Source organism: Corythoichthys intestinalis, chromosome 6 (assembly GCF_030265065.1).
Source record: "Corythoichthys intestinalis isolate RoL2023-P3 chromosome 6, ASM3026506v1, whole genome shotgun sequence".
NCBI classification, from domain to species: Eukaryota; Metazoa; Chordata; class Actinopteri; order Syngnathiformes; family Syngnathidae; genus Corythoichthys; species Corythoichthys intestinalis.
In genome coordinates, this window is record NC_080400.1 from 30984370 (window position 1) to 31009547 (window position 25178).

A 25178-nucleotide genomic window follows, 5' to 3' on the forward strand; every position below is an offset into this window, starting at 1 on the left:
CGGCCGCAGTCAGGTATGATTGTTTTTTTTTTATCTAGCGGCATGAGTTGAACATGATATTTACTCTCTGTCCGTTCCTCATTGACTGTGTTTTACTTCCGCTTTACCTGGTATAATTTAATTATCGGAATTTGTATATTTGTGAATCGTTCTCGAATCTTCCACGGCCGAATTGCGAACAATCTAAGAATCGGAAATTTCGCACGCCTCTATATAATACAAATATATCAAGGGACTGAGACAATCCATTGACTTTTGTGAGTAATCTAAATGAAAAAAAAAGACTTCTTTTAGACTATTTTAATGAATAAAAACCATAATTTAGTCTGGGCACCCTAGAAACAAATGATGCATCATTGGGGACCGCTGCACAAAGGCAAAATTGCAGCAACGAGCACTACATTTTGTTCTTTATTTATTCCTTTTCAGGCGTGACCAGGGGTGAAAGTGGCTAGAATTTCTTGCCGGAACTCCCCGACGTGAAGGTCGCCATGGAGCCAGAAATTGTATTTATTTTTCATTTAAAATCGTATTTTTCAATGATTTTCAAAATAAAAGTGAACAAAAACAGCAAAAACCCCAACCTCCATCTCCTAATTTTTATTTTCCCTCATTTCCTCACATACTAAATGCCAAATCTCAATTTTTACTACTTAAGAACATAGGATATATATTCAAATTGAAGTTAATGTTAACATTTACTTTTTTTTTTTTTTTAATAATAAAGATTAGGGGTGTCGAACGATTACAGCTTAAAAATTAATTAATCGTAATTAATCGCAATTAACCGCAATTCAAACCATCTATAAAATATGCCATATTTTTCTGTAAATTATTGTTGGAATGGAAAGATAAGACACAAGATGGATATATACATTCAACATACGGTACATAAGGACTAGGGCTGTCCCAAATGACTAATTTTCTCCCGATTAGTCAGCCGACTATTTTTACAATTAGTCGACTAATCTAATAATTAAAAAAAAATTTTTTTTTTTTTTTTTTTACTAATTTAGCAATGACATTTTTGTTGACGCTTATCAATTTACAAAAACATATTGGAACACTTAAATTATTTATTAAAGTACAAATAAACACGTAAATAACAATAATAAATCACAAATAAACAATGAGTTCAAATGCTGATAGAATTAACTAGTGCAAAAGAATGGAATGTAAACAGTCAGAACACTGACTTCGCCTTTCCAACATGATTAAAAACAATTCTTAAAAAAACACCTAGCATTAATAGTATAGCATTGTACTATATATAATAGTATTATAATAATTATTCATTGCCAATCAGATTTTTCATCAAGGGTGTCATTTTAAAGGCTTAGTGTAGAATCTGAATTCTGAAGTATGTGGGATTAACTTCAGAAATCGCTATTTATATGACGAACATGACATGCTTTTATTTTGAAATGTTCACCGGAAGTACGTTCGCTAAACCGCTAACTTCAGCTTTACATTCCGAAAAAAAAAGCACTTTTTGTCATTGCATGTAGTGTCAATAATAGATTTTTTTGGTCATTTTTTTCGTTTGCAAATGCTGTTAACAAGCGATTTTTCATGTCTGAAGTGTCACCTTTTAACCGCAAGTTTGCTTTCACGAGAAGACTGCCAAAGTTTTATAGCAGGCTAAAGTAAGTTGCCTTTTTCCCCCATTCACCTCAGTGTAGCAGTGCTAACGTTACAGTGTTTAATATAGATGTGTTTTCTTATTTTGTATGTCTGAACTTTAATTCTGCAGCGTGTTGATAAGAGAAAGGAACTCGAGACTCATATGCCATCAGCACGCACGCACCAATGTATGCAGCACGCACCAATGTATGCACGCACGCACGTGCGCAGCTATAAAAGGCAGCCGTGAAAATTACCGCCCTCATTTTTATTTGCTGTGCGATAAATGGACTCATTGCATATCGTGACAGGCTTAGCAACTTCAATAAAGCATGTCATTAGTTAGTTAGATTGACTTACAAACTGGGTGACGGCGCTTTGGGTGTTTATTCACGGCCGACGTGCAGCCAAGCTTGGCATTGAAGAGACAGGACACAAGAGTGTTCCCTCCTTTGTTTCTTTGAAATAAGTCAATGTTTTGGACACTCTGGTGCACTTTTTTGGCTTTGTGCCGCTTTCCCCGCTTGCCTACAGAGCGTCAAACATTCTGAACTTTCCACGCATATATTTTTGAACCCTTCATCAACCGTCGACGGGATGTTGTGCTCGTCGACGGGTTTACGTCATCGATGACGTCGACGATGTCGACTAGTCGGGACAGCTCTAATAAGGACTATATTTCTTTATTATAACAATAAATCAACAAGATGGCATTACCATTATTAACATTCTGTTAAAGCGATCCATGGATAGAAAGACTAGTAGTTCTTAAAAGATAAATTTTAGTACAAGTTATAGAAATTTCATATTAAAACCCCTCATCATCTTTTCGTTTTAATAAAATTTGTAAAATTTTCTATCAAAAAATAAACTAGTAGCCCGCCATTGTTGATGTCAATAATTACTTACACAATGCTCATGGGTGCTGAATCCTATAAAATCAGTCGCACCCAAGCGCCAGCAGAGGGCAGCAAAACACAACAACTACACCTTTCACTGTACTGTCATTTTAATCTGTTTGAGCGGGGCATTTGTGCGTTAATTGCGTCAAATATTTTAACGGGATTAAAAAATTTTAAATTTAAAAAATTAATTACCGCTCGTTAACGCAATAATTTTGACAGCCCTAATAAAGATAAGAAAAATAAGTACAAATGACTTATATTATGCAGAGTGAAATGGAATATATTTTGAAAATCGCACAAACATTGACTTTTTTTCAATCATAAGGAAATGAAAAAATAGCCTAACATAAATGAACAAATATAAGTCCAAAGTGCATATTGACAGCTAAGATGTTCTGAACCTCCCCATCAGAGCAGATAAAACTAAATATGATAAATAAGCCTCCTCAACTCTTTCGTTGCTCTTAAAGATTTGATCCATTTTATGTTGCATTGCCCTTCTGGCCTTTCGCATGAATTCAAGCGTTTTTTTTTTTTTTTTTTTTTTGCTCTTCCAGAAAACATGCACATTTGAACCAATCAGAGCTAACCATCTCTGCTGATCACATGTCAGTATGTCAGCCAATTGAAAGGATAAATGAGTCCAGACGTTTTGCTTTGCTGCTTGCATTCGCACATTGGCGTGACTCATCATCGTCAGACTCAGATAACTGCAGCAGCTGGGGAAACCTCCATGCCATCCGTGGAATAATATCAATACTAAATATTGGTGGAAACGGATTACGCTACACAAACACTTTATTATGCTTGTTGTTAACACTTGTGTATGTAAATCTGATGTTGGTATATTGTTCGATGTGTGGCAGCTTGGCATTTTTTTTTTCTTAATTTTTTTACATAGCGGTTTGACAGTTGCTGTCATATTTTCGGAATCAAAGCACCGTGTACCGGAACAGGATTCCGGCCCTGAATCTTATACCGGAACTGTGTTCTGGCCCTGAATCTTATACCGGAACTGCGTTCCTGACCGTTCTGGCCAACTTTCACCCCTAGGCGTGACAGATCCAAACGTACAGCATTAATTTGTGTTTACATTCAGTTTAACCCAGTGCTTCTCAATTATTTTCTGTCACGCCCCCCCAAGGAAGACGTAAATGTTTCGCGCCCCCCCCAAACTCTCTGCCGCCACTGTAAATAGTATCATTTGTCTATAAAATTACTATTATAAATACGCATCTGCCTAACATTGTGTCCTTTTTTTCTAATAAAGAAAAAAAGTAACATAGATCAACTTATAATAAAGTATAACTTTATTAACATTGTTTTGTTTGTAACAGAGAATACTTAACGTGCATCAATTTGCCTGATTAAAAAAAAAATAAAAAATCACATCCAAACTAAAAAATACACTCAAGGTACATTTTTGACCATTTGATACAGAAAAATAAAATGTAATAAAATCAGTAAATAATACCAAATTAAAATTGATTAGAAACATTCACTCATGAGGACAATGTGCCAAAAAATTAGACCGAAAAAACAAATCTGAATAAAAGGGGAAAAAAAGTGTCCTTGGACAGGACAGTTTTTATTTTTGCTGCTCACAGTATTTGCCTCCTTTGCAATGGTGTGGAGTTATTTTGCAATTAGCATGCTAACAATGCTCACTGGCTTACTGATATAACACTGACAAAGCAGGACGATTGTTGGCAATATTCGGCACGTTTTCACTGAAAAAATCAAGCGGCTTAACAATGAGATTGGGGTCTAATGTCTTTAAGTGGCGTCTTAATTGATTTGGCTTCTTGCTGTCTGCTATAATTATTTTTAGACACAGTAAACAGTGGTCTTTCATCATCACCCACTGTATTAAAAGTCAAAGCTAAAAGGCAAACGGCACGAAAAAAGCGCATTCACGGCGGCCGAGGTAGAACCGTAGGTGAGGGCAGTCGTCGTGACGATCCCAAGCCGAAAATGGCACTTCTCGGGCGGCGATGTGAGAACCGGACAAGACAGTGGGCCGCTGCGTGAGTGAGTCCGGTCGGAAAACGGCTTTCGAAAACGGCGGTGGCACACTGCTCTTCATATCTGTTGTCTGTGTGTGCTGAGTGCTCTTCCTTAGTTCAAAAATACTGCGCGCACTCTGAAAATGAGAGCGCCACTGCCACCTACTGAGTGGATGTGCAAGTACACTTTGTTCCAGTACGGCAAAAAAAAAAAAAAAAAACATGTTCCCCGAGGTCACATGCGCCCCCCCGGCATTGCTCTGCGCCCCCGGGGGCGCGCCCCACTATTTGAGAAGTACTGGTTTAACCCAAAAAGGGCTAACGGGAGAGGCCGAAGCTTATTAAATCCCGCCCCCAGTATACCATAGGACGCAAATTATCGAATAACAATTTTGACATTTCAGATTGTGTGATGATTACAAGGTTTTATTTTATTTTATTTTATTTTTAAAGGAGCTTATAAAATTAAAAAGAGTCCTCCAAAATAATGTACATTTTCCTCCAGTCAAATAATGTGTACAGAAAGCACTAAAGACTCACCAAGACAACTGTGACCATAGTGCACCATGAAGTCAGCTCCCAATGCACGGGCTGTGAAGTCATCCAGGCAGCATGCCCCGTATGTTACGTCCCCCATCACGATGGTGTCCGCATCTGTGAACCTGCCGCACATGCACAAATGAACACTAATGCAGGCCAAGCAGAAATTATGCACCCTCCTGTTACCTGCCAACCATCACGAGAATCAATCCTCACAGCTTGTGATAAGGACAGAGCTGAATAAGATCAATCGCAATTCACTTAAGAGTGGACAGAAATGTCCAAATAGTATGTGACATAAATCAATGACTGAGTCACAGCATATCAGCGAGCTTTTTCGAGATGGTGAGGGCATGTGTAGGGAACAAGATGTCTGCTGGTTCGACATGTCCACAAAGCCACATCAAGACAGGCACATCTGGATAGTCTTGCAATTTCATTCAGTTAACATTATGCTCATTCTTTGCAGTTCCAATCAATAAAGTGCTTCCTTAAATTATTGTTTTACTTGGCTGTTACATCTTTCGTTGCCTTAACCAATGCACGTGCATCTAAATAAGTTACAGAGCTTGACGCAGTAATCAATTAGTCAAATATTTGATCATTAGGTATTCTGGGAGTATTACTTGCTTTATTATGCTTTCAGGCATTGAAGGCAATAGGAAAAGATTCAAGTGAAACAGAGCGCTGTTGAACCAGTCAAGTGAAAAATATAAACTGGTGCCATCTTGAAGTTATTTATTTTTATGCTAAATATGTATTTGACAAACAAAATATTAACACGCGTACCATGTTTTGACCAGTGATGGAACATTGTATGGCAAATTAAAAATGTGTGTGCTTAGTTCAACCATTAAAGGGAAGAAATGCATTTCCCGGATATGTGTAAAAAGCCAATCGATTAAGTTAAGAGTCGTCACCAACATTGAGGAACTTTTAATACATAATTCTCTTAAGAACCTAAAATTATTGCTTAAAGCATTTCTTGCCTGTAAAGCTTATTAAGGTTTATCATAGTATGAATTTTGACAATTTTATCTTCTCTAATTGAGGTTCTCCCGTATTGATCAAGCAAGAAAATGAGGTGTACGATACACTTGTCGTTTTACAACACATTTAATTTGTTTAATAAAGGTGAGCAAAGGTGAGTTTGTATTGAGCACTATTACATTCAGCAGGAAAGAAAATAATTCAGACGGCATGCTTTATAGTGTGTGTGAAACATGTGGGCCTTATCTGATAGAACAAAAAACATGATGTGGTTCTAAATGTACCTAAGGACCTATATCTGTTAAGAGCAAATAGCCCATCACTACAGGAAAAACAATAGCTTTTTTCATTGCTTTTTATAGGTATATAAAATGTTATGCCAAAACGTAAAGATTAAGTATAATGAATCAAGTCTGAGAGGAAACGGTAGGTGAGAGCCAGCCAGCCTGAGGCCTTGTTAAGGAGGTAGATGAGGGGGTGGTTGTAAATGGAGCTAGTTGCCTGGTATTTGCGTCTTTATTCTGACAGAATCAGGTAAAAGAGCGGGCGTAGAAGAGAGATGAGACAAGGGGGCTTAGGGAAAGTAGGCACGCGATAAACAGACGGGGCTGCACAGTGCACTTTGAGCAATCTGTATAGATACCGACAGACTGTTGATAATAAGCCTCCTGCTGCCCAATGTTTCACACCTGCATCCACTCGCCGTGTTTGTCCTAGGTTCTGTTCCTCGCAAGGGGTTTCAGTAAAGGTTTCTATTTCGCTTTCACCCTCTCATTCTCTTAGACGTAATCTGATTTGCAGCCTCTTGGGGATCCTTCTCATCATCAGTTTTCGCTACCTATTTTCAGTGTACCGTCTTCTCCTAATGGCTACTCTCAAGTCAAAGGCAGGGCAGCTGGGCCCTGCAATCCCCCCCCCCCCCCCCCCCCCCCCACACACACACACACACCGACTCAACAGAAGATAAATATTTGCCTTCAAAATTGGAATCACTTACCCTCTCTATTGTTGTGATTGTGTCTATTTTGTGTGCATCACGCCTACTGCAGGGGATAATTACAATCACCAAACCTTTTCATTCTCTTCCTTCTATTGTTCTGACATCAGACTGTTGGCGTATGCCAGCACAATAAAGTACTAAAACAGCTGCTGTCTATTTATCAGACACATTTACTTTTCTTCCTTGAAGTAACTCTAAACGCTTGAACAATTTCTAATTTACCCTTTAATGACACTGCTTCTGGAGCAACTGAGTTCAATAACTTGCTCAACAACACTCCGAGAGTTTTTATTTAACTTTACCTTTAACCTACAGGTTAGAAGATAAGCACTCTACCTCCTGAGCAATGCGACCTGCAGTGCATCCTTCATTTTTGTTTTTAAAGTCGGAATAAGTAAGTAAAGTAAAACACTAATATTAAAGTATAATAGATACCACCATTTGAATTTCTCACTACTTGTGGAAATACAGTTTGGTATCTATTTAAAAATTGAACATGTATCAGTAAGCCACTGCAGAGCTTGCAGAATAATGCACAAGCATCCAGTGGTGCAGGGAAGCATTGGATCTTATCAGTCATTTATCTGCCAGATATCCCGTTCTCATATTTTTTCAGCTGACGCTGAATATCATGGTACAATAGTGACTGTACTAAACTAGCAGGGTAATAAGCACTATGAATTCGATTAAGATCCTGATACAAGACATTCGGTGCTACTCGGACATGGCAGGTAATTACTGAACCACGCACAGTCCTGCACCCCTATGGGCGAGGAGATAGAGTGAAAGACAGTGTAAGATGGAATGGAAAGTGCATCGATGTTAATCAGATCCCTTTCAAAATGTGTCTCACGCAGGAAATACTCCACGGCAATTTTTCAATGTATAAGAAATAAATTTGAGGAAAATGTCATAATCTTTTTCTTATCTCCGGTGTCAGACGCTTTAGAGTTTTATGTAGGGTTTTACTCATCGCCGAGCCAACTGAAATGTCATTAAGATCTAATTAAGATGTCAGAGAAGCTTGTGAACTACATAACAACTCTTCCTAATTAGGTCTTCAGTGTAAGTCTCAATATGGATGAGAAACTACCAAATGATTTGAATCTTTGTAATAAACTCCACTGCCACAAAACAAGTCGGGAGCAAGACCAGTGTATTCCATGGATGCACATGCATTTCCATGCATAAAGATTCAAGTGTGAGTAAACTGAACCACCTCAGTACAGAAATTGATAGTGACCAAAATAGCTTGTGGGACTAAATTAAATCACGGGTGGAAGCAGATGCATTAAAAGCAAGCGTGAACTTTTTGGCACCATGAACCATACTCCATGGAGATGGCACAGTAAGCAAAAAAGAAAATTGTTTTAAACACTTGTGATCAGCCCATGGACACCTCCACTACTCTTTAAAGACACTTAACACTTGGCAATGCAACATTAGGCACAAATACCTTCCTTACTATTTCATTTACTGAAGAGCTGTATTCACAATTCTGTCTTTAGAAAGATACCTACAGTAGCAGTCAGTTGTTTAGAACCCAGCCAAAGCAATGCTGAGTTGTGATGTATTTGTATTTCTTTGTCCATCTGTTATTCAGGAATGTAAATTACCATTTCAAGAATATCAAGCTTGCATTTTTACTAATGCATTAGCGGTGACATTTTCATTCAGTGTCAACTGAAAGATGAAAATTCCTTCATGTTTGTGTGAAGAAATTAGGGAAAACGTGCTTTGTTGGTAACCCAAATCTAACCTTTGCAGACAAATACTAAAAACATCTAACATCTTTGTGACAGTGTAAAAAAAAAAAAAACATTTTGGGCAGAATTATTGAAACAGCTCTTGTTAGTGGGCTCACTTAACCAGAAATCAATGCAACACACTAGACTCATTCTAATTTGGATTGTAATGCTGCCACATTATTAGAATGACCTTTGAAGTAATGCAGATATATAAATCCTGTCAGAACAACCCCATGTTTTCGCAGCAGCAACATATTTGTTCAGCACACAAGCAAATGAGTCAAAGTCACTTATGTTGGCTTAGCATATTCTCCCAGTGGATGAGCAACTCTCCTTCGGGGCTCCACTGTAACTCCAAATCAATGCAAATAGTAGTAGGATGCCAAATGTTTGAAATATTGGAAATCAATTCAGCTTTTCACTCACAACATGCTGGGATGGACGCCACCGTAAATTAACCAGATGGTTCAATCTCCTGCAGCGACAAATCAACCATTTATTGTATGCATCCAGTGTAATTACACTGTAAAAAGGCGTAATTTTGCAATTTTCTGCAAGAATATATACTACTTTGTTAGATAAAAAACATTTGCATTTGGAGCTTTGAGTATAAATGATGATACATTTTGAGTTGTTGAACAATAATTATTAGAAAACCATTCAATAATTGCCAATTATGTGCTACAGAGTCAAATGAAGAAAACACTCAATCAGCTAGAGTCAATCATGAAGATAAATAACTTTATTACCATGCCAAGGGAACATGTTTTAGACACTAATGAATTTCTTGGCTGCCATTGACGGCGCTAGACGTCCGATCCATTTTGACTTAGAGCCTGGCAATAATCAGTTTCAGTTTATTCGCACATCGTCAAATACAGTACGTGATCATACGCTAGCAGTTCACAAGTTAAGATGGACGAATAGGACACTCCAAAGAAGCTATTCAAAGCTTTTAGCAGGGGCCCAAATATCCCCATCAATCATAATGAATTGGACGTATAGAACTGCCAATGACATTGAAAGATGAGTTTTCACAGCCAGTCCACCCAGATTAGATGAATTGGACATCTGTCGTTTTCAATGGCAGGGAATAAATTAAAAACCAGACTTATGATTTGAACTTACTGGCTGCCACTGACAGCGATAAACGTCCAAGTTGGAGGGGCGACAATGAATGATCATGTTTTAGTGCAGTCTATTGGTGTCAATGGCAGCCAATGAGTTAATTTCACAAAGCATTCTAAAGTAGACTGAGATACTAATTTTGCAATGCTCTATGAAAATGTGAATAATTTGAGTTACTCTGAGACTTGTTCTCCATGGCAGCAAAGTGACAAGCAGGTCAGTGAGGTGGGAAAAGGTGCAGCAGCACTGCTAACAGCTCAAATAAGCAGGTGTGGGAATTTGCATACCAGGTCAATGGGACACCATCCCCCTTGGCTAATCTTTTATTCAATTACATTTCAGGTATCAGCAACCATCTACTTGCTCTACTTTATGTCCCTGAGTGAGCTTTTGGCAGCGGACCTCAGCAGAGGAGAATATGTTTATTTTGACATTGCACTTCATTTCCGTAATGTTTGCCATTCGGCAGCAGTTGCTTCTGTTTTGAAGGGCATGCGTCGCACACTACCTGTAGGTAAGCGAGAGACTTCCCCCTCTGGTTGGTTGATTGCTGTTAGTAGACAGAAATTATTCCGCAAGCCCTTCTCCTACTGGATGCCCCTTTGGACATCATCTCAGGTGAACACTTTCTAACTCGAGTGTGTCGCAGCAAACACCCACCTGGCTACCTTCTATACTCATAGTACAAGCACAAAGACAAACAACACAAACACTTAAAAACACAGCAAAATGCTACATTTTGCTTATCCTCGCATAACATATCCAGAAAAGCAACAAGTCACATTTGCATCCACACCGAATGAGACTTTATTGTTTACACTGCTTAAGAAACTGTGACAAGGGTCCATATCACGTCCCTCACTTGTTGGCACCATCCTCACATACTGTGATTCAATTTGACATTCAATAACACAAAGTCCCATATACTGTACAAAGTTTAGTCATGCCATTATAGCAGCTTCTCTTGGTATCGTGAGCCTATTGCATTCAAGGGACACTTATTGCATTATTAAGCATTAGAGTGTGATCTACACACTTAGATGAGCGCTGGTGACACGGAAAGAGGGCGGGATGGTTGAGGAGAGCAGCAATGTTGTATTTGTTAAAGGGGATATTGCATCTTATTCAGGCATATAGTATCATTTTAAAGCACATTTAAGTAACAATTTTACCTTGAGTTGATTTGTGAAAGCTGTATATTCATATGCACGACTTAATAGAAAATTCTCAAAACATAGCATAATGACTGTCTTAAACAGCTGGAAATGGGATTCGTCTCATTAAGAGCCCCCTTTATTACGTCATCTTCCAAACGTACACATCAGACTTTTCATTTTTGAAGCTGTGTTTTGAGCAAATTAGAGAAAGTTCCATTTTAAAATAGTGTTTTTGTAAAATGGCAACACAAAATATAGTCCATCAGTTAGCGCTAAACCTCTGTGGTTGAAAAACAAAAAAAAAAAAAACAGTCCAAATACAAGGGTACAATATAATCCAAAAACATATAAACCTGATGGCAATATGTGCTAGGTTACAGTATTCCTTTTTCCAAACAAAGTCTGACCATTTTTGATAAAATGCGTGAACCTTTGAAAGTGTGAAAAGAGGGCACCTTTTTTTGCTCCAAATATCTATTTCCTCTTCAACATTTTGAAAACCAGTTGATTAAAACCATGCAGCTGTGTGCATTGTGCTTTGACTTATGACCCAGAGTGCACATTTTTTTGGGTCGTTCCCGATGATTGCAGAGCAGTTTTGTTGATATTGGCGTTATTTGTTTCAGTAGTGAGTAATCTAATTAATTTTTTTACCCATCTTGCAATGCTGTTACTGAGGATGTGAAGGGTCGCGTAACAACAATTTGGTTGAATGAAGCGCGGGTTGTCGACAGTTGATTTTTGTCACATATTAGCTGCCTCCTACCTGGAGAGACCAGACCGGGAGGGGGGAAGAGGGTGGTGACGGCCTTACAAACGCGATGGTGATTGGCTAGGTGGGCGGCTCACGCCCTGCTTGACTGCACGCTCTGGCAAACATAACAAGACAGCTATAATGGTGACACGCCAAGGAATTTCGAAGGTAGCGTTCTCAAACTTGAATTATTTTCAATCTTCAATATTGTTACTTTACGGAAAATTTAAGGATAGTGTTCTGCTTATTGTGCAGTAGGCCTAACATACAGCTTGAAAGATTTGTACTGGGTAATGGTCAGTTTACAATTGTGTTGTCTTAACAGACCAATATATTTGATCCAAATAAATACCTAATGTTCTAAAACACTGTGTATCGTGTTTTTTTCTCCAATCAGTTAATATCAACATCTTTGATGTGAAAGATTAAAGAATTTATAATGCAATAACGTGTAGAACATGAAAAGTAACGTCAGTTACTTTGCTGTGTAACAAATAATTGCGATTGCTACTTGCAGAAAACCATTTGGATGTGTTTTTTAACGGAAGACCACATAAGCAGAACTTGATTAAAATTACTGAAAAATTACTCTCTTCTACTGTATTTTATTACCATCCTTTAGTGACACTACCCATTTTAGAGAGTGAATATTTAAATATGTAAAATGTGAAACACATCTCACAGCAGTCACTAAACATCTGCCAGGAATATTTGCACAGTGAGAGCTTGCAAAGCAGCTACTGTAAATTGAAGCTTAGACAGATGTTTTTGGTAATGCCATTTGATAATCTCTTAACAGCCCTCCCCGCCCCAAAACAAGATCATTACAGCCATTTTTGTAAGTGTATGCTATTTGCCGTAGCATTTGTCCAGCAGGCTAAACCAGGGGTTTCAACATAGGGCCCCAAATTTGACAGCGAAAGATCCTAAAAGACTGCTAAATAAAATGAGGGAGCATTAAAGCGTTATTAGAACTACACAAACATTTCTTAACAGCGTGAAAGCTGAGGGAAGAACCTAAGAGATTTAAGAATTTGGAAGAGCAACCAAAATAGTGAAATTCCATGAATAGAGCAAAATAGCATTTAAAATACTAGGAAGTAAATAGGGCTGCAAATATCGATCATTTTTGTTATCGATTAATTGGATAAATGTCACTTTTTTCAATTACCTTCACAATTTAAATTGACATTATTTTAGGCATGTTGTAAGTAACAATGAAAGCAAAATGGATGACTATTTCCTTCAAAAATAATATTACTGGCTCCTGACTTAACTGTAGTCTACAACTGTACTTTTTTAAGTACATAAAAATGGTTAAAGTTTTAATAATCGTTCTGATAAAACAAAAATAATTTCTCAGTACACAAATAAGAAAAAAGTCCTGTTCATTTAAATAAAATTTAAAAATGCTGCTGATTGACTTTTTTTTTCTTGTGTGCAAAGCGCTGATAGAAATTATGTCAACGATTCATTTATTTTCTTTAAACAAACTAAAAAAAGTTCTCTTTATCAAACAGTTGTTTATAAATACAATCCAAATCCAATTTCAAACCACATTCTCTTGTATGACAATTTTCAGTTTGAATGGGAGTTTGTGTTGAAAAGAGACTAAGCTGTCATATGAATTTTTCAGTTTGAATGGGAGTTTGTGTTGAAAAGAGACTCTAAGCTGTCATATGAATGGGTTTATGTGTGTGGTTCCTTTATAAAAAGAAATGAGACAACTTTACTAACTAAGAATAACTCAAGTGCTAATATGCTTCTCCAAAACACAATACGAATGGAGACTTAAGACACTGATCATCATAATCGCTGACTAGCTTGGCGCGCCGTGCTAAGTAGTAACATATCAACAAAGAATATAAACAATACAATTGGCTTCATTTACTTTCCTTTGACGGAGGCACACTGAATCTAACACAAAAAACAATCTAACTACTGACAGTTTTTAATATTACTGATTCAGCAACCTAACCTGAATGTAACAGTGAACTCTCTTGCTCTAATCACTGGTCCGCGCAGCCTCACAACACACATACAAGGACCCAAATGGGATTGCTCATATCTGCCTGCAAAAATCAATTATCAAATCTGTTAGCAACTAATTTATTAATCGATTTTAATCACTTAAATTGATTCGTTGTTGCAGCCTTAGAAGTAAATATTACAATACATATACAGTAGTTCGTATTACTTGATCAAAAAAGGTAATGTCTATATCCTGGTACTACAATTCGCAAGATAAATAAAAACATAAAAATATTGGCAGTCATGCTCTGACATTACTGTATTTATCAGGCGCAGTGCTTATTGCTTTTTAAGTCACGCTCCCGGCTACATGAAGTATGATAAATAATAGTTATGATTATGAAAGCCCTTTTTAGTTGCAATTGATGAGGCCACATCCATCTAATTCATCTTTCGCTCATCCCCAAAGCTGATGCCCAACATCTGTCACTCTGCTAGTTCATGTCATTTTGGCTGATACTGCTTATTTTTTTCTCATTTTCTGCTACTTGTCAAATTTTTCCTTTGTTTCCCATTTTATCTGTCATTTAAAGTCTGCAAACGGCAAGTCAGATTGAATTTCCCCCTAATTTTTAGCAGTATGCTGCCGCTTTTCTTCTACCTTCTTCACACAATCAGATGCGTACTAGTTGAAACAATGAATTGCATCCCTGTAGAATAAAAATAGTTATGTTATACTTTTCGATGTAAACTCGTCCTGCATGTGCGTTGTCAGCGCAACCGGGGTGATAAGATGTTTTAGAAGCATATGCTTAAGTCTGATACTGTACATTTCACTGGCCATGCTAATCATATATCCATGATTACACAGAAATTGGGATGGCTCTATCCAAACCAAAGTGATCACGGCCAAGCAATAGTGTAGAAGGTGGGAGCGAGAGGAAAAAGATGCTGTACAACTTTCAGCACTGAGCACGACTTATCGCTCACTGTTGAGAAGAGGGTAAAATGTGTTACATCATTGCTTCATAAATGGGAAATCAATCTTCTAACCAAGATGCCATCTTCCCTAGCAGAATGAGATACAGTGGCTTTTACCCATGCCCACTCACTACTATTGCTGCTTCTTATTTGGAAGCCATGGGACAGACTTTAAGAATTAACAAACACAAATATCGCATTTTTTGCATGGCCTTGTCCAACTTAAACAACACATGTATCTGTAGATGAATCTACAGTGAGCCTTCGTTTTTCGCTGTTAATGGGGACACTCCCCCCGCGATAATCGAAATCTGCGAAGTACAGGCGGAGCTTATTTACATTAAGAAAAAAAATATATGGCGGAAAACACTCAGGTGACTTGAAGTTCAGCTCTGAGACCCCCAATTTAGCCAACTTTCAAAATTGTCCGATATGCATGTGTGATACATCATTGGAAAGCTTAAAATTTCAACTTTCTGGGGGAAGAAAAATTTTGAGCTGGAGGGCATTTAAAAAAAAAAAAACATTTAAACAGAAAAACCCTATCTGGAGGTGAGAGCACGCGAGAACAGAATTACAGACGCCATGACTTTAACAAGATATTATCGCGTACCTACTTTGTTTCGATCCAAAAACTCCATGTAGCATGTATCACTGAGTGTCAAGACACAGCTGTGAATGGCCACAGCTGGATTTTTTGTGGATTTTATGGGTGAAACATGGTCATATAACAAGGGTCGCGATGCAGCAATCACAGACATCAAGGAGCGGTCGAGATTTTCTTTTTCATATATTTATCCTTTTAAACGTTTTTTTTTCTTCAACTTTTTTAGTTTGGATCAATTATTTATCATCTAACATATCGGAGAAAATGCGACAGTAACAAAAAAAAAATAGAATTAAGCGCTAGTTATGAGGTCGATATTCGTGACTTTTTTACATACGCCATTTTTGTCACTGTGACATAATTTGTTTAAAACTTTAAAATATGTGAGTGAATAATTTTTTAAAGTTTTTTTTTTTTCTAAACGAAATATGGGACACCAATGAATGATTCTAAGCTAAAAACGACAGACATTTTGAATAATAAATATGATTAATTACCTTTGTTTTATGGCTGGTTTGAAACAAAAGCGGTTGCGCGACGTCTGTAAACGGGGGTTCTCAGGGTAAAATGGACAAATAAAAACTAGTTTGGGGGCTTAATGTGCCATGAATCTGCTATGGCAGCATATAGAGATATTGTTCGATCAAACACAACAGTTGTTTTGGCTTAAAATACTGCAGTTTCTTTGAAAGAGAAGTGCAAGAGCAGAAACTGCTTTTTCAGTCTTGTCTGTGTTTTCCGCCATATACACACGTATATTTTGGTGTGTTCAATGTATTTATTCAGATTTAGCATTGGAAAGAGAGACATACAGTAGTGTGAAAAAATTAGGACACCCCATGAAATTTTCAGTTCTTTATTAACAAAGGTTCACATATCAATGTCCGATTTTGTTTTTCTTTATCTCTGGAAAAGACCGGGCATGAAAATGGGTCAGCAGTTAAAAAGGTGAGAAGGGTGTGGAGGAAATATGTTCCGCTAGGGCTGTCCCAAACAACAAATTTTTCTCCCGATTAGTCAGCAGACTATTTTTACAATTAGTCGACTAATAATTTTTAATTTAATAATAAAGCAATAAAATAGCAATAGCAATAACATTTTTGTTGACGCTTATTAATTCACAGAAACATTTTGGAACACTTAAATTCTTTATTAAAGTACATATAAACATGTAAATAACAATAATCAATCACACATAAACAATGAGGTGAAATGTTGATATCATTTACTAGTGCAAAAGAATGCAATGCAAACAGATTCAGAACACAGAATTCGCCTTTCCAACATTATTCAAAACAATTAAAAGAAATATAAAGTACTGTGCAAAAGTTTTAGGCAGGACACCTGCCTAAAACTTTTGCACAGTACTGTATACATTTTTTTTTTAATTATTAAATTTATTAGGATCATGGAAGCTTCCACTTGGGGAAAATATATACATACAGTATATCCTGTATATACATAATGTAATAAAAATATACAATACTGTGCAAAAGTTTTAGGCAGGTGTCCTGCCTAAAACTTTTGCACAGTACTGTATATCTAGCATTATTATTATAGTATACTACTATATAAAATAGTATTATAAGAATTATAATACTATTCAATCATATTTTTCAAAAAGGGTGTCATTTTAAAGTTATTCTTAGTATAAAATCTGAATTCTGTAGTACTATTGTATTTACATACAGAATTATAGTATTAATTCTGAAGTATGGGCGATTAACTCCAGAAGATCATTATTTATATGAACGTGGCATGCTTTTATTTTGATGTGTTCACCGGAAGTACGTTCGCTAAACCGCTAACAGCTTCACACTCCACAAAAAAGTGCTTATCGTCATTGCTTGTGGTGTCATTCAGATTTTTTTTTTCTGTGGTGTTACTCAGATTTTTTTTCTTTCATTTTTTCGTTTGCAAATGCTGTTAACCAGCGATATTTATTGTTTGAAGTGTCACCTTTTAAACGCAAGTTTGCCAAAAGACTACCAATGTTTTTATAGCAGGCTAAAGTAAGTTGTCTTTTTCCCCATTGGTCTCAGTGTAGCAATGCTAACGTTTACAGTGTTTAATATGGATGTGTTTCCTTATTTTGTATGTGTGAACTGTAATTCTACGGCGTGTTGTTGACCCATAAAGATCTGGACACAACAACTGGAGTCTCATATGTCATCTACACGCACGCACAAATGTATCCACGCACGCAGTGATAAAATGCAGCCGTGAAAATTACCGCCCTCATTTTTATTTACCTTGCCATAAATGGACTCATTGCATATCGCGACATGCTTAGCAACTTCAATAAAACATGTTGTTAGTTAGTTAGTTAGTTAGTTAGTTAGTTAGTTAGTTAGTTAGTTAGTTAGTTAGTTAGTTAGTTAGTTAGTTAGTTAGTTAGTTAGTTAGTTAGTTAGTTAGTTAGTTAGTTAGATGGACTTACGACCCCCCCCTAAAAATTTCCTCCTCGGATCTACACAATTCACGTAGGTCACCCTTTTTGACTTCAAAATGGCGAATTTCGCCAAAAGTTGAGTGATTTTCATGCTTGGAAGAAAGTGATTTAATTGCAGGTAAACAACAAAAATTAACATTGTTTTATTCATTAAAGAATTAATCGTGGATTCTATGACGGTAAGCTGGCCAGGTCCTGCTGTAGCAAAGCATCCCCAAACTATGAAACTTCCACCTCCATGCTTCACAGTTGGTATGAGGTTCTTTTCCTGGAATGCTGTATTGGGTTTATGCCAAACATGTCCTCTGTTCTGGTGTCCAAATAATTCAATTCTAGATTCATCGGTACAAAGAACATAATTCTGGAAGTCCTGGTCTTTGTCTACATTCACTCTGGCAAACTTCAGTCTGGCCTTCATGTTCTTTTTGGAGAGCAAAGTTTTCCTCCTTGCACACCTCCCATGAAGGTTAAACTTGTGAAGTTTCTTTCTGAATGTAGAGGCATGCACTTTGCATCAACAGTAGCAAGAGCCTTCTGTAGGTCCCGTGATAAAATTTTAAGGTTTTTGGAGACTTCTTTTAGCATCTTGTGGTCTGCTCTCGGGGTGAACTTGCTTGGACGGCCAGACCTGGGCATGTTGGCAGTTGTTTTGAATGTCCTCCACTTCTATACTAATTTCCGGACAGTGGAATGGCTTATTTTATATTCTTTTGAAATCCATTTCCAGACTCATATAAGCATTTACAATCTTCTTTCTGAAGGCCTCAGACAGCTCCCTCGATCTCACCATGGTGTTTTCTCTCACTTCAACAGTCAGGGGCACACCAAACTAAATGTGAGATTTAAATAAGGCAAGCCTGCTTTAAAACACTGGGTAATGATCTTCTAATCATGTGCATCTGATGTGATACCCCTGTGTGTGATTTCAGCCATTTTAAGTGGGATTGAATGTGGGAGTGTCCTAATGTATTCCTCAACAGAAATTGCATTTATTTAAAATTACATTTTACAGAAAGTTATTAATAATAATAATAATAATTCCATTACTGTAATCTCTCAAGATTGATAAAATTAATATTAAATATCCATATGACCAAATATGTTAGAAAACACACAAGCTTCCATAGGGTGTCCTAAATTTTTCACATGACTGTATAAGACGTGGTTTTTACCTTTTTTTCCCCAAAGTATAATTCTTTATTAAATGCTTAATTGAGGGAGCCCTCTCAAATCCACTCACGCTGCTTAGAACAGCACAAAACACACAATCGCTAGAGTTTAACAGGCTAAACGACTCGGCGCCTTTGAAAGATAGCGCTCCAAAGCTTATCTGGCAAGATCAAAGCAGCCCCGTTGTGTCTCATCACTTTAACAAGCTGCAGCTGCCTGCTGAGCAAGAAAAGCAGCAGGAGGGAGAGTCACAGAGTCGGGACATCTCTATAATGTACTGTATTTAGAGCTGAAACGAATACTCGAGTAATTCGAGTTTAAAAACTAATCTGAGTAATTTTATTTGCCTTGAGGAATGGTCAATTTTGCCAGCTCTTAGAATCACATTTTGCCTGGACTATGTTGACGACTATGGACAACGCGCCGACGTCACGTACATACAGGAAGAAAACAGCGGTAGCGGATATATTCGATTTCAATCATGCATGGATATAGAGATAACGCAAAGAAGCCGACGAAAGCCAGGAGACATGCACCAAGAAAAGGCAGAAAATGTCAAAAGTGTGGGAGCATTTCAAGCTGGAGACCAAGGCGAACACTTTTTCATGAATTCACTGTAATACACCGCTTGCATAACAAAACCCCCACCTGGCCCCGGCTACCCGCGGTCCCGCCAACACTTTCACACACTCGGCTGGACCCTATGACCGATGACAGTCCCTGAAACCCCGATCGGGCACCACAGCGCGACCCCCCCAACCTAGCCCCCGCTCCACCGACGGCAGCGCGATACTCGGGATACAAGGTAAAATGAAGTTAACGTAGCGCTATTAAATAAGATTAACGTTACTTTACCTTACTAACATAATGTTAGCCCTGCAAAGGGCTAAGGAGTACTGTCAATGCGTGGCTAATGTTCCTTTCATATAGGCTTTATTTAATCTATGAAAAAAACACAGCGTTGAGGGTGTAAAATAAAAAATAAATAAATGTCAGTTACAAGAAGTAGTATGGTGTGATCAATGTTACCGGAGGGAAAAAATATCTTATTTTTTACTTTATTTTATTAATATCACGGGTAGACAATAAGGGAAATTAGCCACTGGCCATGGTCAACGCATCAGTTATTGATCCCTGTAATCACTAAAAAGAACAATTTGCTTAAATAACATATATTTTTAGGTAGATTTCATGAAAAGTGCAGCAATACGATGCAAAAACATGAATCTAGTGAAAATAATACTATGAATTCCATAATCACATCCATAATCATTTCATAATCACTGCAGTATAGCCAACATTTTTTGTCGGGAGCTCCAGGGCGAGGCGGGCCCGCGGGAAAGCTCCACACCTCGACGAAGCTTTCTTGTCTTCCCCTTACCGCCCCCTGGAAGTCTCCCCCGGCTCGGTTGTTGCGGCAACAATTTAGAAGTCAAAGAGATGACTAAGGCAATTATGGCTAACGGTTTTCAAGCTAGACCGCCATTATGATGTGATTATTTTCTCTGTAGTTACGGGAATGAATTATTACGTTATGTTAGGGCATGTCGTGATAACAGATTTTAGTAGATATATTAGATATATTATCTCATGAATTATTGCCGATATGTGATATTATTGTTATTTTTGTAACCAATTCAACCACAATACATCCTAATAAATCACCCATTCAAATGCAATAAGTATTCGTAAAAAAAAAAATATATATATATATACTGTATGTATTAAAAAATTTCCATGGGCTCACCACCTGTTGGAGGGGGCAAGGGGGTCGGCTATATAGGGATTGGGCGGCAGCCAAAGGCCGGGGCCTTGGCGGTCCGACCCCCAGCTACAGAAGCTTACTCCTGGGACATGAAATGTCACTCCCTGGCAGGGAAGGAGCCCAAGCTGGTTTGTGAGGCAGAGAAGTTCCGACTAGATATAGTCGACTCACCTCCACACACAGTTTGGGTTCTGGTACCAATCCTCTCGAGAGGGGTTGTACTCTCTTCCACTCTGGAGTTGCCCAAAGTGAGAGGCGCAGAGCAGATGTGTGCATACTTATTGCCCCCTGGCTCGGCACCTATACATTGGGGTTTATCCCAGTAGACGAGAGGGTAGCCTTCCTCCGCCCTCGGGCGGGCGGATGGGTCCTGACGGTTTTTTGTGCTTACGCACCAAACAGCAGTTCAGTGTACCCACACTTTTTGAAGTCCTTGGAGGATGTACTGGAGAGTGCTCCCTCTGGGGACATCCTCGTTCTGCTGGGGGATTCAAACACTTACAGTGGGGAGAACAAGTATTTGATACACTGTCAATGGGTTTTCCCATAGGCAGTGTATCAAATACTTGTTCTCCCCACTGTACGTGGGCAATGACAGTGAGACCTGGAGGGGCATGATGTGGAGGAACATCCCCTCCGATCAGAACCTGAGCGGCGTTCTGTTATTGAACTTCTGTGCTCATCACGAAATTATCCATAACAAACACCACGGTCAAACATAGGGGTGTTCATATGTGCACTTGGCACCAGGACACCCAAGGCCACAGCCAGATGATCGTTTTTGTTGTCGTATCATCAGATTTACGGCCGCATGTTTTGGACACTCAGGTGATGAGTGGGGCGGAACTGTCAAATGATCACTACCTGTTGGTGTGTTGGCTCCAATGGCGGGGCAAGATGCTGGCCCAAAACGTATTGTAAGATTCTGCTGGGAACGTATGGCAGATTTCCCTGTCAGAAAGAGCTTCAACACCCACCTCCGGCAGAACTTCTCTCTTGTCCTGGGGTAGGTGGGAGACTGAGTCTAAGTGGACCATGTTCCGCACCTACATTGTTGAGGCAGCCAATCGGAGCTGTGGCCGTAAGGTGGTTGGTGCCTGTCGTTGCGGCAATCCCCTAACCCACTGGTGTGCCATCAAGCTGAAAAAGGAGGCCTAACGGGCCTTTTTGGCCTGTGGGACTCCGGAGGCAGCTGACAGGTACCAGCTGGCCAAGCCAACTGCAGTGTGGGCAGTCGCCGAGGCAAAAACTCGGACATGGGAGGAGTTTGGCGAGGCCATGGAAATCGACTTCCAGACGACTTCGAAGAAATTCTGGTCCACCATCCAGCGTCTCCCGAGAGGAAAGCAGTGCACCATTAACATGGAGATGGTTTACTGTTGAACTTGACTCGGGAGGTCGTGAGTTGGTGGGCAGAATACTGCGAAGACCTCCTCAATTACACCGAAAGAACAAGATTGCAGATACAAGCGGCCGAAATGGTTTTCCTTCGCCGGGTGTCCGGGCTCTCCCTTAGAGATTGGGTGAGAAGCTCGGTCATCCTGGGGGACTCGGTGTCGAGCCGCTATTCCTCCGCATTGAAAGGAGGCAGTTGAGGTGGCTCGGACATCTGGTTCGGATGCCTGCTGAACGCCTCCCTGGGGACGACCCAGGACATGCTGTCTGACTATGACTATGTCTCTCGGCTGGCCTGGGAACGCCTAGGGATCCTGCCGGAGATGGTTGAAGTGGCTGGGGAAAGGGAAGACTGGGCTTCCCTGCTAAAGCTGCGGCCCCCGCGACCCGACCCAGCGGTAGATGATGAATGGATGGATGGATATTAAAAATAATATATCTTTAAATAAAACACACACAAACACAATGCATAACAAGTTATTTGAAAGCTAGCTAAGTGCAGAATATGAAATAGGTGAGAAACCCAATGCCATTTTTGTTCTCTGCCAATTAGAGCTCATCAAAGGTGTTGAGAGTATTTGATCCAAAATGACTGTCATATTGTCCTGCAAAGTGCGCATGTTAGCAAATTTGAAGCCATATTAGTCATTGCCAATCAAGTTTTACATAACGGGTGTCATTTTAAAGCTATTCTTCAAGTACAACTTGAAGTATGTGAGATTAACTCCAGATATCCACATTTTACATGTTGAACATGAAGTGCTTGTATTTTGAAATATTCACCGGAAGTATGTTAGCTAAGCCGCTAACCGTAAGATTTACCATAGAGGAAAAAAACAAAGTGCACTTCTCTTTTCGTCGAGCAAGTGGTGTCAATAATAGATTTTTTTTTTTTTTCCCCGCATCGTTTGCAATTGTCGTAAACCCGCGAATTCGAATCAAATAGAATCGCCTTTATTGTCATTACTTCATGTTTGAAGTGTCACCTTTTACCGTGCCAGTGGTTGGAGCATTCTGGTGGTCCTAACGATTTTAAAAGTATATCTGGCCCACCGGGCCATTTATATACTTGACCACTGAATATGACGTATAATGTTTTTGGATAGTTATTTTGAGATTTAGGGTGTATGTATGGGTACTTAAAGGGTTAATTCCCACTTACGGGAAATTTGGGTTATGTCGCCAGCGTAGGTATGTAACTCGTTCGTAACCTGTGGACTATCTATATTTCTGAAAACCATCAGTCCAGTCATGATGTCACATCATCACAGGTTTGTGTCAAAACAATATGGAATTTAGAAAGCCTTCCGTAACAAAACACCAGGGAATATCAAGGAAAATGTTATTATAAGAACACTGATTGCATTCTGAATCCAGCCTTCTTTGTAGCAGTGCTGCAAGTCAGCCACGGCAACATGAGACAATGACAGGCTTGATACCTTACATCAATCAAATCTTTGAAAATATGTGCTAGTTAAAAAAATATGTACAGGTACATACTGGCACACAGACACTTGCTGTTACAATACCAACACATTTATTGTAGGCTCCGGCCATTCTCATTCCTAATGGTAGTCTTGACATTTACCCTGGGAAGCTGTACAATGTGGCTGTAGAAATGATGCAACCAGTTGTCCAGAATACAGATGGATCTATTTTGATGGTAGGAGACGACTGTGGCGAATGATGCCTGCCTGAGGAGTGTGCAGACAGTCTGTCCCTTGATTTACCGACACACATTGCCTTTGAAAGGTCTGTTACTTTGCCCATCATAGCGCCCATGTTTGGTAGCCATTGAGGCTTGGTCATGATGGAGGGAGACAAACAAAAACAGGTACAGTATGTCAACTGGACTGTGGAGACATTTGTTACGTTTTTTCCAAGTCTCCGGTCTGTAACTCAACCCAGAGACATTTGAGCATACAGTGATCTCTCGTGACTTAACGGTTCATGTTCGCGGATTCAGTACATCGTGGGCTTTTTAAAAGTATCACAAAAAAAAAAAAAGGGTAGGAGAGGTCTCAAATAAGCAAAAAAGCAAACAGGGAATCTAGCTGTGACCCAACATGGGCAAAAATGGCAAAGTTCAAGCCGTGGCTGTACCACACAAATTAAGGAGAGTGTTAAGAATTGTGCACCTATTATATTTAATAATCATAATTGTATTATTTTTACCTTAAATTGTAGTGGTGAAAAAGGTTCACTGACTATAACCTGGCATATTCCTTATCCAAAAAAGTACAAAAGAGATGGCGTATTTGCATTGAAAGAAGTATTTTTCATCTCACTGAAACAAATCCTTATATGAATTTGCATTAACAATCAGAAAAGTAACTCCCACAAAGACACTTCAGTTCGAACTGAAGTTGGATAGACTAATGTAAATTTGACATATTTAATTCTAAATGGGTAATCCATTGAATGTGTTTCAGAATATGGACCAGGTCAGCATGATGTCAAAGATGGCATCCCAGACTGATGAATGGGGAGTGCTGTGCCCTTGCTTAAGCCAACTGTTGGCCATTGCGTTGACAGGGCCCATCTCAACACTGAACTGTTAGATTTCTCTGCAATGAACAGAGAAAGACATTTGATCAACTGTACATTGTACAGAACTGTACAATGTAAGTTAGAGATGCTTGAGTGTCTTAATTTCCTTGGTCTCATTTTTTTCTTATTCCTGTGTGTCTCAGCAAAAGCCGAGGCCCTATGGAGTACAGTCTGTATCCCCAACAATCCCAGTGGTGATAAACAACAAAAAAGGACTAGATTGGTGAGAAATAAAAAACGCTCAATCAACTCTGCCGACCTGTTAAGCATAGTATGCCATTCCCAAAACTCACCAGTGAATCCAGTCTGGGATCTCCAATTAGCTCTGCTAAATATCAGATCTTTAGCTGGCAAATCTTTCTTAATTAATGGTTTTATCAGCAAAAATAACCCTGACATGATGTTCTTAACAGAAACTTGGTTAAGTCAAGATAAT

The 25178-nt window shown here is 38.8% G+C and overlaps 1 protein-coding gene across 2 annotated transcripts in view; it reads right to left on the bottom strand.

Moving 5' to 3' along the window:
• The window catches only part of dph1 (diphthamide biosynthesis 1), a 138603-nt gene that overhangs the window by 62055 nt on the left and 51370 nt on the right, over window positions 1-25178 (bottom strand). For both annotated transcript variants that reach the window (XM_057838453.1, XM_057838454.1), the window contains exon 4: window positions 5075-5196. In XM_057838453.1, the coding sequence (XP_057694436.1) occupies window positions 5075-5196 (122 nt within the window). The remainder of the gene's footprint in view (window positions 1-5074; window positions 5197-25178) is intronic.